This window comes from Phoca vitulina, unplaced genomic scaffold, assembly GCF_004348235.1.
Source record: "Phoca vitulina isolate PV1807 unplaced genomic scaffold, GSC_HSeal_1.0 scaffold17, whole genome shotgun sequence".
NCBI classification, from domain to species: Eukaryota; Metazoa; Chordata; class Mammalia; order Carnivora; family Phocidae; genus Phoca; species Phoca vitulina.
Window position 1 is genome coordinate 29,963,988 of NW_022589720.1, and position 12,365 is coordinate 29,976,352.

At 46.6% G+C, this 12,365-nt stretch overlaps 1 protein-coding gene across 2 annotated transcripts in view; it reads left to right on the forward strand.

The window, feature by feature from the left end:
• Window positions 1–12,365, forward strand: part of EGFLAM (EGF like, fibronectin type III and laminin G domains) — a 173,295-nt gene that overhangs the window by 129,900 nt on the left and 31,030 nt on the right. For both annotated transcript variants that reach the window (XM_032415400.1, XM_032415401.1), the window contains exons 13-15: window positions 719–908; window positions 8,688–8,813; window positions 10,110–10,353. In XM_032415400.1, coding sequence (XP_032271291.1) covers window positions 719–908; window positions 8,688–8,813; window positions 10,110–10,353 — 560 coding nt within the window. The remainder of the gene's footprint in view (window positions 1–718; window positions 909–8,687; window positions 8,814–10,109; window positions 10,354–12,365) is intronic.

Sequence of the window (12,365 nt, forward strand, 5' to 3'; positions counted from 1 at the left end):
GTAATAAAAAACAACAACAACAACAAATGACGAAGGGCACCTTAATTTTGTCCTACCTAATGTTCAGGTCTGTATTTTGTAACCTCAAAACCTGCAATCCAGATTGTGGTTTTCTCTAAGATTAGAAATGTTCCTACCTAACTGTAGATACACACAAACACACACACACAAGTTGTAACCATGAGCAAATTTCAAAATATTTTGCAACACAATCTGTGTGGCAATCCTGCCCCCTCCCCACACAACATTTCTTGCAGGACATAGTGTAAGGGTGACTAGGGGAGGAAAAGGTGAGTGTTAACCCACATATACACCAAATTAGCATGATCACCCTTTGAGACATGGAAGAACCCTATGATTTATCCAAGGTACACAGTAGGTTGGTGTCAGGACTGGAAAGAGAAAGTTTTTTTTGGATGCCCAGCATGGTGCCCTGCCTGTTGGGTTGCTCTTGGCTCTGACCTACCTTCCCTTCCCTTCCCTTCTAGGCATTCCAAAACCATCCCTTCTCAAAACACAGCTCTCTGAGGAGCTCACTGGGTTTCCTACAGTAACCATGGGTTTAATTTTCCAGTGGGTCAATGTTGTAAACATAAACACAGATGGAAGAAAGCATTGGGGCTGTGAACTACATCTTAACCATGCCCCTCATTAAAATCTGTTGCGTTTTGGCTTTCAATTTTGGTTTGTGAGTTACAGTTGTTCATTTTTCTTAAAGGGCCAGTACAGTAAAATTACCTTCCGGACGCCCCTATATCTTGGTGGGGCTCCCAGTGCATACTGGTTGGTCAGAGCAACAGGAACAAACAGAGGCTTTCAAGGCTGTGTGCAGTCGCTCACCATTAATGGGAAGAGTATCGACATGAGGCCCTGGCCCCTAGGGAAGGCACTCAGCGGGGCCGACGTGGGTAAGTGGTTGCGCAGTGGGCCAGGGTGCTCTTGTGGGATTGCCTTTCTGGTGTGGGCCAGGGAAGTGAGCAGCTTCATGAACTGCAACCCTAGGCAACTGAATAATGCACAACTTCAGGAGGGAGGTGGGACCAAGGGGTGAGGTTGGTGCTTTGCAGACATGATGACCTGAGCCTGACCAGCAAGACCTGGTAAACAGTACAGCACACCAAACCCTTGGTTGTGTCCCACTGCTCTTGGCCTCCTTCATGAAGCATGGCATGGTCTCATCCAACAAAGCAACAAGCAACTGAGCCCTTTCACCCTTCCTCACTCAGTCCAGTGGAAAAGCCAACACAATAATGTAAGAAGAACCTTCATCGGCTCTCTGCTTCCAAGAGAGATGGCCAAATTCTGATTCTTGACCACTGTGTCTGATACTTTCTCCTACGCCCTCTCCTTAACTCCTCACGCTAGCTCTACGAGGTAGTGATGATGATTATTAGGCCTATTTTATACATGAAGAAACTGGGGCTAAAAGTCAAATAAAACTTCTCCAAAAGAGCAGGCAGAGCTAGGACTGACTTTTTTTCTATTTTCTTTTTTTATTAAGACTATTTTTTTCAGGAGTTTAAGGTTCACAAAAAATTTGAGAGGCAGGTACAGAGATTTCCCATATACCCCCTGCCCCCACATGCATGGCCTCTGGCAGGACCAACATGCCCCTGGAGTGGTACCTTTGTTTCACCTGATGAACACGTGCTGACACATCAGTGTCCCCCAAAGTCCGTAGTTCCATGTTATGGTTCACTCGTGGCGTCATGCATTCTGTGGGTTTGGACAAATGTGTAACATATATCCATCATTATGATGTCTGTATACAGAGTATTTTTGCTGTTCTAAAAGTCTTCTGTGCTCTGCTCATTTATCCTGCATTTATCCTCTCTCCTCACCCTCAACCTCTGGCAACCACTGATTTTTTTAATATTCTCTATGATTTTGCCTTTTCCAGAATGTCACAAAGTTGGAGTCATATAGTAAGTAGCTTTCTCAGATTGGCTTCTTTCAGTTAGTAGGATGCATCCAAGTTCCATTCATGCCTTTTCATGGCTTGATGGCTCATTTCTTCTTAGTGCTGGATGATATTCCATCGTCTATATGTACTACAGGCATGTCTGTCATGCCCACTGAAGGGCATCTTGGTTGCCTCCCATGTTTTGGCAATTATGAATAAAACTGCTATAAACATCAGTGTGCAGGTTTTTTGGGTGGACGTAAGTTTTCAACTTTTTTGGGTAAATACCAAAAAGGAGTGTGATTGTTGGATCACATAGTAAGAGTATGTTTAGTTTTGTGAGAAACTGCCAAACTGTCTTCCAGAGGAGCTGTACCATTTTGCATTCCCACCTGGAATGTTTGAGAGTTCCTGTTGCTCCACATTTTTGTTAGCATTTGGTGTTGTCAGAGTTCTGGATTCTAACAGATGTGTGGTGGTATCTCATTGTTGTGATTTGCATTTTCTTGATGACATATCATGTGGGGCATCTTTTCATATATTTATTTACCGTCTATATATCTTCTTTGGTGAGGTGTCCATTAAGGTCTTTAGCCCATTTTTTTAAATCAGGTTGTTTGTTTTCTTATGGTTGAACTGTAAGAGGTTTTGTTTTGTTTTTTTTTTTTTAATATATTTTGGACAACAGTCCTTTATCAGATGTGTAGTTTGCAAGTATTTTCTCCAAGTCTGTGGCTTATCCTCTCATTCTCCTGACATTGCCTTTCATAGATTAGAAATGTTTAATTTTAATGAGATCAAACTTATCAGTTATTTCTTTCAAGGGCTGTGCCTTTGGTGTTGTCTCTAAAAAGTCATTGCCTTACCCAACGTCATCTAGGCTTTTATCCACATTACCTTCTAGAAGTTTCATAGTTTTGTGTTTTACATTCAGGTCTGTGATCTATTTGAGTTAAGTTTTGTGAAAGGTGTAAGGTCTGGGTCTAGATGATTAGTATTATTATTTGCATGTGGATGTCCAGTTGTTCTAGCACCATTTTTTTAAAAAAAGATTTTATTTATTTATTTGAGAGAGAGAGAGAGAGAGCATGAGCAGGGTAAGGGGGAGAGGGAGAAGCAGAGTCCCCACTGAGCAGGGAGCCCAATGCGGGGCTGGATCCCAGGACCCCAAGATCATGACCTGAGCTGAAGGCAGATGCTTAACCAGCTGAGCCACTCAGGCATCCCTCCAGCAACAATTTTTTGAGAAGATTAGGGTTGTTTTTAAAGCAATAAAGATGTTTATTCCATCACTGAGAGCAGATAGATAATTCTAAAGTTGGTGAACTCAGTTGACCATTTTGGTCTGCTAGGGCTGCCATAACAAAATACCACAGACCGGTGGTTTTAATAACATTATTTTCTCACAGTTCTAGAAGCTGGAACTCCAAGACGAAGGCAGTGGCAGGTTTGGTTTCTCCCAAGGCCTCCCTCCTCGGTTTGCAGATGGCAATCCTTCCACTGTGTCCTCACATGGCCTTTGTTGGTTCCTATATCCCCGGTGTCTCTCCCTCTTCTTATAAGGACACTGGTCAGATTGGATTAGGTCCCACCCTTAAGACTTCATTTCCCCTTAATTACCTTCTCAAAGGCCCTGTCTCCAAATACAGTCACATTGGGAGTTAGGGCGGCTTCAACCTATGAATTTTTTTAGTAACTTCCTCCTAAGATTACTTTGTCCAGATGAGTTGGGAGGCATATAAAGTACTAAGAACATAGCAAACGTGTTGTAAATATATCTTGCTGTTGATATTATTATTAATCCTGACTCCACCCATTAAGCAGGGTTTAAGTTTTTTTTTCTCTCTTCATTGAACTAACAGGGCAATAGCCCTGAAGGACAGATCTGTAGTGTCGAGGCTGCGTGGTCTCCTCTGACAGTTAGTTAAGACATTGCGAAGTTGAGCAAGGACCAATTTCTGGCAGCATTTTAAATTCTAACGTAGTGTGAAACCAACCTCTCCATTGAGCCGATGGCACCAGACAGGCCCATCTTGCTGGCTCTGGGCTCCCCGGAAGCTACTATTGGATTCTTTGATGACTATGAGCCTTATGATGAACTTTAATGGCAGGCATCAGTCACATTGCCTTTTTTCATTTTTTTCCCATTTATCACCCTGGCGTGCTGGAAAAGGGCTGCTTATCCTTCCTCAGGCTCCATCCTTGCTTTACTTTGAGTTAGTCCTTCGGAAATTTAAGTTCTTTTAAATTAAATGCAGTGCCACCATGGGGAAGACTGGGCTCATACCAACAGCAGTGAATTTCTGGTGGGGATACAGGCTTCCAGAAGAAGGAAATGACAGTAGCAGAGTCATGGTTCCTCCAGCTTCCCATGTTATTCGAGACTCAAGAGGTCGGAGGTGTCCACGGGTCTCACCGTGGGCTTATCAGTCTTTTAGTCATTCTTTCCCTCAAGATACTTATTTAAGCATCTGCTTAATGCCAGTCATGAAGCTGGGTGCTGGGGATAAAGTAATGAACAAGAACGACAGGATCCTAGCTCAGCCCTCACGTAGCTGTCACAAGGAGAGACCAGATTGATCAAACAACCACACAAGTAAATGTAAAATTACAGTTTGGTGTAATTGTTAAAAGGAGGCGTGACAGTACAATAATAGTGTGTAATAAGGGAATTGTATGAGCTGGAGGTCCGGGAAAGCTTTCTGAGGATTTAATGCAAAGTTGCTATCTGAAGCATTTTTCTTTTAAAGCAGACAAGAGAGGCAGAGGAAATGACTTGTCCCAGTGGGAGTATGAAGGGGTGGTGGGTACCATGATGTAGTCCGTGTGTTGAAAAGATCCCTGTGGCTGTGGACAGCTTATTGGACGTGGTATTCAGGAGATAACACTTAACTGGCTGGGAGGCTATGGTAACAGTCTGGATCAGAGATAATGGCGATTTGCTCCAGGCTGGTGCTGGTGGCAAAGGTGTGGACTGAGTTGACAGATCTTCAGTAGGGGAGATAGATAGGCCTCAGTTATGGATTGGGGGATGAGGGGTAGGACGTTGCTCTCGCCCACATGTCCTTAATGTCTTCCACCCCATGATGTTCCACCTTCGCTTCTCTCCTCAGGGGCCTAAGTTCTCTCCTGCCCTCACTTCATTGTCTTGCATAAACAAAAACTGGCATCTAGTAGGTTCAGTGTCAACAAAAGTGATTTTATATATTGATGATGAGGTCCTGCCAGCACTCTAGGCCCATGACCTGGCAACCAACTTCCCTCCTCCTACTCTCAGAGTGGGAAGTTTCCCTCCTTTCTAAAACTAACCTGTTTATCTCCACTCTGCACCCATCCTTCCCTACATCCCTGGACCTTGCTACCAGGATCATCATTTCAGTAACCCAAGGGTTCTTAACCTTTTGTGTGCCATGAACTTCTCTGGCAGTCTAGTGAAGCTGATGGACTCTTCTCAAAATGATGTTTTTATTATTCTTTTAAGATTTTTTTTTTTTTTTGAAAGAGAGAGAAAGAGAGAGCAGTTTGGTGGGAAGGGGCAGAGGGAGAGAGAGAATCCTAAGCAGGCTCCATGCCCCAGTTCAGAGCCTCATGCAGGGCTCCATCTCATGACCCTGAGAGCATGACTTGAGCCAAAATCAAGAATCAATGCTTAACTGGCTGAGCCACCCAGGAATCCCAAGATTTTATTTTTAAGTAATCTCTCCACCCAACATGCGGCTCGAACTTACAACCCTGAGATCAAGTCGCATGCTCCACCGACTGAGCCAGCCAGGAGCCCCTCAAAATGTTGTTTTTAAATGCAGAGAATAATATCCATGATAGGAAACACTTACATTGAAATAAAGCTATACAATGTTTTTTTAAGCTTTGTTATTATAATAGGATCTGTGCTTCTTTATAAAGCATTAGAAAACAGGATCATTTAATAGTGGGTGCAATGGCTACCATGATTTCAAAGTAGTAATTAGCATGAATGATATTTTGAGATATCTGCAACAAGTGGAATGTGATGTGACAATAACTCAGGTCTGTTGGTCACAGGCCATGAGAACTGCTAATCCTTAGAGGTTTCTTGCCTACATTAGTAACTGAAGGAAACAGTTCAATTGGAAATGAGGGAAAATAAAGATTAATGTGTTTCCCATGTAAGTTCACGGACCCCCCGCCCTGGCTTATTCACACTCGCTCAGGTCCTCCCTGCTGAAACGGGTGCCATGCCACTAGTCCTGCTACCCTCCCTACTTAGGAACCCCAGACCCCCTCTCCTCTCTTTCTAGACCCGACTCTCGCAATCCTTCCAGACCCCCGTGTGAACCTACAATGGGGCTTCTGCCTCCCACGGCCCAGCAAAATCGTTCTCCTAAAACCAGGTGTGGCCATCTCTTTACAAAACCCACAGCTCTTCTCCCTAGACTTCTCAGCAGTGTTAACTCTGCCTTCTCTCTGTGCTCCTGATCCCCCCGAGCTCCCGGAACCTGCCCTGAGTCCTCCGAGCCCACTGGCCTGTTTTCTCCCTTTGTCTTCTCTGCCGGCTCCTCACCCTCCTCTGGTTCCCTGGGAGTTCCGCGGGGCCCCCTCCCTGTCCTCTCTCAAGAAGCCCCTCCGCTCTTGGTGTCAGGGTCACCCCCACGTCGCTGCTGTCCCTCCAGCGTGCCCCCACCCGTGTGCAGGGGCTGTGCCCACGGGGCTCAGCAAGGGATGTTGGCACAGTCACCGTAGGCTTCAGCTGAGCAAGGCCAGCTCCTCTGCCCCCCAGCAACCGGTTCCTGCTCCCAGCCCTGCTCATCGCCCTACTCCCACCACTTTTCTTTCTTTCTTTTTTTTTTTTTAAGATTTTATTTATTTGACAGAGAGAGAGAGAGCAAGAACAGGAACACAAGCAAGGGGAGTGGGAGAGCGAGAAGCAGGCTTCCTGCAGAGCAGGGAGCCAGATGCAGGGCTCGATCCCAGGACCCTGGGATCATGACCTGAGCCGAAGGCAGACGCTTAACGACTGAGCCACCCAAGCGCCCCGTCCCACCACTTTTCATTCAGACGGCCCAGCTGGGACCCCAGACGTTATGCTGGAGTCTGCCTCCACCTTCAACCTCTAGAAGGAACTGGCTATTTCTTTCTTCCCTGTGTCTTTGCTATCTCTCCATGTGCTCTGCGACCACCCTGTCCAGCCCCAGGTTCCCTCCCCGTAGGATTTCGTTCCTCTTTTCCACACCAGTGCTCCCAATCTGACTTGCACACCACGGCCAGCAGAATCCTGCCGAAACTCGCTTTCATCAAGGAAATGCCCCACCCTACTCCCACCTCTTGAAATATAGTCACAATGCAAATATATAAAGTAATATTTTCCCACGTGCATCTAAAATAACCCAAGAACCCCACGTCTTCCTGTGGGAGCAGCCCTTCTCTGAGAAAGGGTCGCAGTCTGCCAAGCCCAGCGGGGGCACGGGGCCTGTGAGTTTGGCTCTCGAGGATGCACGTCACCCTCCCTGCGGAGCGAGGTTGCTGGCCGCGTTCTCGCTGTGGCTGCAGACCACCCGTCACTTGGACCTGAACTTCCAGGGGCCCCAGCTGGAATTTGCCGAGGCCAGCCCACCCTGGCGGGAGCGCCGAACCATCTGGAAGGGCTTGAATTCAGCTCTGTCACGGGCCCCTGAGGCTGGCCTCCTCACCTGGGTGCATACTATACCCAGCCCGGCTCATCCTCCCAGTGAGGCTGAGCATGGAAGCAGAGACTGGATCCGCTCGACAAATGCAGAGGACTGAGGAGGAAAGGACGAGAGGCTTGCCCTGCTGAGATGACACAACCAGGCCAACATGGGGGAGGTGGGAGGTGGGCACAGCATCACTGTCTGCAGGGTGCAGGGCTGGACCCCTCCATCAGAGATGTGCCCCTTTGCCCCCATCCCAGGAAGAAGTGTTTTGTACTCAACCTATGTCGTTCTGGGCCAGATAGTGGCCCTTCTGTCTAATTTATTTCTTATATACAAGGAGAAAAGGAAGACCAAAGAAGCAGAAGAAAAGCAGTGTAGGAGAAGTCCATTTCTTTCCCCTTCATCTGATGATCTTGACAATGACAAAGTATGCCCTGGATGGGCCTCTCTGATATGTGTTTGGTAAAGAGAATGGACCCATCTGGTGTTGAGTCTCTCACCACTTTTTACTCCAGGCCACCATCCTGTCTCCCATACGATCGTAACTTTGGAGGTAGAAACAGGGATTCTGGAAGGCACACGCTGAGGTATTATGGAGCCCCCTCACCTCTCCCTGCCCCAGACAGAGGAGTGGACAGTTCAGGCCAGATCCTCCGTTAGACATGGCTTCAGTCCGCAACTATTGCCTCAACTTTGAACCCACAGGGTGGTAGCACTTAAGGTAATTGGGGCCACACAAACAAGAACGCTTTTAACAGAAATGCCATGTTGACATTGGAGGGATTGAAACACACTCTTGTGGGAATAAGAGAGAGATGAATTAAAGCAGAAACAGCTCATTCATCCTCGTCAGTGGTCATAAAATTGTCTGACAATTTAGTACTTGATTTATTGTGTCCACCATGTTTTGAAGATTCTGTGGCTCTTCATAAAGAACAAGCCAAAATCAAATTAAAACGAAGGGTACATTCCACTTACCCTGAAAGCTGTTTTCCAGTTGTGCAGGGGTACCAGTGAACAGGAGTGGGAACTGAACTGTACTTATTCGGAGCCCTGAGCGGTTGGCATGGTCAGCACCATCATCTCGGCCTGGCTCACGTGATGGATCAGTTTTGTAATTCCTGTTCTGTGTTCAGGGGAATGCAGCAGCGGACTCTGTGACGAAGCTTCGTGTATCAATGGTGGCACCTGCACGGCAGTCAAAGCCGACTCCTACATTTGCCTCTGTCCCCTTGGATTTAAAGGGCGACACTGTGAAGATGGTGAGAAAGAAGCAAGTTGATTGTGATCTCTGTCTGCACTAATTCATGTTGATGTAATTTTTCATCAATGTGCTTTTAGCAAGGTCCCATACATGTTTATGGGATTAAAGTTTATGCATTATTGGGAAACGTGGGAGAATCTTTTTTTTTAAAAGATTTTATTTATTTATTTGAGAGAGAGAGAGAGAGAGAGCATGCACGAGGTGGAGGGGGTGGAGAGAGGCAGAGGGAGAAGCAGACTCCCTGTTGAGCAGGGAGCCCTACATGGGGCTCAATCCCAGGACCCTGAGATCATGACCTGAGCTAGAGTCAGATGCTTAAGTGACTGAGCCACCCAGGCGTGCCCCCCCCCCCCTTTTTAATCAGGTTGGAGTGTCTTTGAATGTTGAAGTATCAAACCAACCAAAGATATGTTCATTTGAAGATGCTCTTGGGCCAGGCTTTGGTGGGCTCCTTTTGGCCCTCAAAAAACTTTGAAAAACCTCTGTGCATATGGTCTGCATCAGACCATTTGTAGCTCATGCTCCGTAGAATATCCGTCAGTTTCAGAGAAAAGGTTGGGAAAATATACACAGAATCATTAACAATGGGATGGGACAAAAGTCATCTTGTTTCTTTGTCTTTGTCCTGTTCTAGTGAATTATTCCACCTCTCAGACTGTCTGTATAGGTCTCGATACACGTATAAACCAACATGTGTGTATATACATGTAAACACAATGCATACACAAACACACACATATAATAATGGAAAATGTTAAAGATTTAAAAGATTTTGGAACACCATGCAGAGTTGAACATGTTTTAATTTTTTACTAGTGATTCAAATTTGGACCTAAGACAGCATTCTGGGAGAAATTTTTTTTTAACACTGTATAATCTCAAATCTCCTTTCACCTAGAAGAGGGCCTATGATTTCCAGTAAGCCAAAGCTGTTACCTATCATCTCATATTTTGTAGCCTGACATAATAAAGGTTGATCCTTGCTCACATCACACATCACTGCAGGCCAGTAGGGGGCTGGGGGGTACGCCATTCAGGGGTGCAGGCTCCTGCCTTCCAGTGGCTCTGCCAGGGCCTTAGAATCCCCCACCCCCCTGCTTCGTGCATTCAGCCAACAGATGAGGAAATTCGAGGGGCCAGATCTGGGGTGCTGTATAAGACTCCCACCCACATTCTACACCGGCCAACTAACTCAGGGCTGCTGGGAAACGTAGTTTCGCTCTGTACCCAGGAGGAAAAGAACGTGGCTGGTCCTGCCACAGAGGGATTTCTAATGACATGCTTCTTCCCTCAGCTTTCACCCTGATCATTCCTCAATTCAGCAAGTCCCTGAGGTCCTATGCTGCAACCCCCTGGCCCCTGGAGCCCCAGCATTACCTCTCCTTCACGGAGTTTGAGATCACGTTTCGGCCGGACTCGGGTGACGGCGTCCTCCTCTACAGCTATGACACAGCCAGCAAAGACTTCCTGTCTGTCAACATGGCGGGGGGCCACGTGGAGTTCCGCTTTGACTGTGGCTCTGGGACCGGTGTTCTCAGGTAAGGGCTGAGACCTTCAGCGGCCCCCCTCCCCCTCCCCAAAAGCTAAACAGCGGTCACTTTGGGAAAAGATGACTTTGTCCTAATGGCTTGCACCCTTCCTGTCTTCCCTCCACAGTTATCTTTTCTGAAATTTGTCCTGGTGTTTACAGATAACATGCTTCCTTACGGCTCATGCTTTCCTCCTGGCAAGACTTGCTTTTCTCCAATAACTCCCCAGCAGGGAGCGACTCTCTGCTTCCACCTCTGGCAGACGGGCTTGCTTCAGATGGGGCTACCGCGCCTTCATTTCGTTCGGCGCCGTCAGGAGAAACGTGATGAAGTGTAATTCATCTGCGTGTGCTCACAGCATCGCTCAGTGGGCGCCCAGCAAATACGCGATGACTAGTAAAGACGTATTAACAGACATTGAATGAACAGAAATGTCCTTGGTGACCTCGCTTTTAATGTTTACTCTCCTCTCGCCCTGTTTCTTTGATGGTAACCAGTTATTTCGCGAGTCTCTTACCGTTCTCCATGTAAGAGCCTGGCACTGAGTGAACCATCGCAGGGACCCGTCCCTGACCATGATGCTCAAGAAGGCTGTGTGATGAGTGGTTTCAATAGCGTGGCCGTGACTAGGTGCTTGTGAAGTACTTGCTGGTAGCCGCAGAATTGGCCCCGGGTTGTCAAACCTGTCCTCCTGTTATCTCACTTGTACTATTAATTTATTTAGCAGATCGATTGTTCCCATCCAGTGTGTCACTATTTTGATGACTCCCTCAGAGCCTGTGGGTGGTAGGGGCAGATGTTCTTATTTGTCTAGGTCTCCCTATTCTTACTATCTTGCTCCCATGGTAGTTTTTACCTTCAAGCCAGAGGGCTGCTCATCAAAGGCAGACATGCTCCTTGTTCCTACATTTGGTGAATTCTCTTTTGAAACTCACTACGATGTTTCATTCAATGGTGCCCCGCAGCAGGAAATCAGTCGGTGGTGGTTGTCTTAAAGGAAATTGCGGGCTGCGTTCAATCGTAATTCATACTGCTAGACTGTCATTTTTAGGAAGAGCGTGTGGGAGAGATGTTACGACCATACATCGCCCTTAACTGCTGGTCATTTTTCATGGCTGATGAGAAGTGCTTACTGCATTAGGTTCCAACAATTCTTAAGAAGGACTGTTCATTTTTGTCCTGTGGCTGAATTCGTGCACATCAGTGACACTTCCTTCCTTGGGGCATGGACGAACATTTTTGTACCTCTGGTTATGCAAAAACATCCTAGGTCTCAAGACAACGTGGGTGGGTATTTAATTGATTCAATTTACATATGATTATGCAAAACAGCTAAGCAACTATTTGTCAGGTTGAGAAGGAAAGACACCTTGAATATCACCTTGTGTTTTCAAATGGCTTCCTCCTGGATACGGAGTAACCAGAAAGAGTGAGGGGAGGGTCGGGGCTCATTAGCCCTCCTCCTGGACGGTTGGCCCCCCACACCCCACGTCTCCATGGAGACAGCTCCAGCTGTGGGGTCACAGACAGATAGGACCTGAGTGTCCAGCATGTCTCTCTTTCGTAATTCTGTGCCTCTTTGAGACAAGAGGTGGTTTTATTTATTTATTTATTTTAAACGTGAGTTATTGTCTTCCTGCCTGGCAGGAAAGCGCCTGGAAAAAGGATTCTGCGTATTAGTTGTGATGAAAAGGAAGCAAGTGCTCAGAGTGTCCAAGGGGCAAAGCACCCCCTGTCCCCTCCCCTCTCCAGTGTAACCTGACAACAGTGATTACTGTAGGTGTTTCAGGCGCCCCTTTGCAAGATGTTTATTTTGAAAACCATTTCAAAGACTTCTTGCTTGATTAAGAACATTCACTGAAAGCCGGAACCACAGGAAATTGTGGAATTGGCCAAATCATTTTAACTTTAGGAAAAGGATAAGGTGGTCAAGTTCATTATGAACTTGATTCAAAAATCGAGGCAACTGCAATGAGCTTGTGATGGCTGGGATCAATACCAGCATGCTGAGGAAGGCAGAT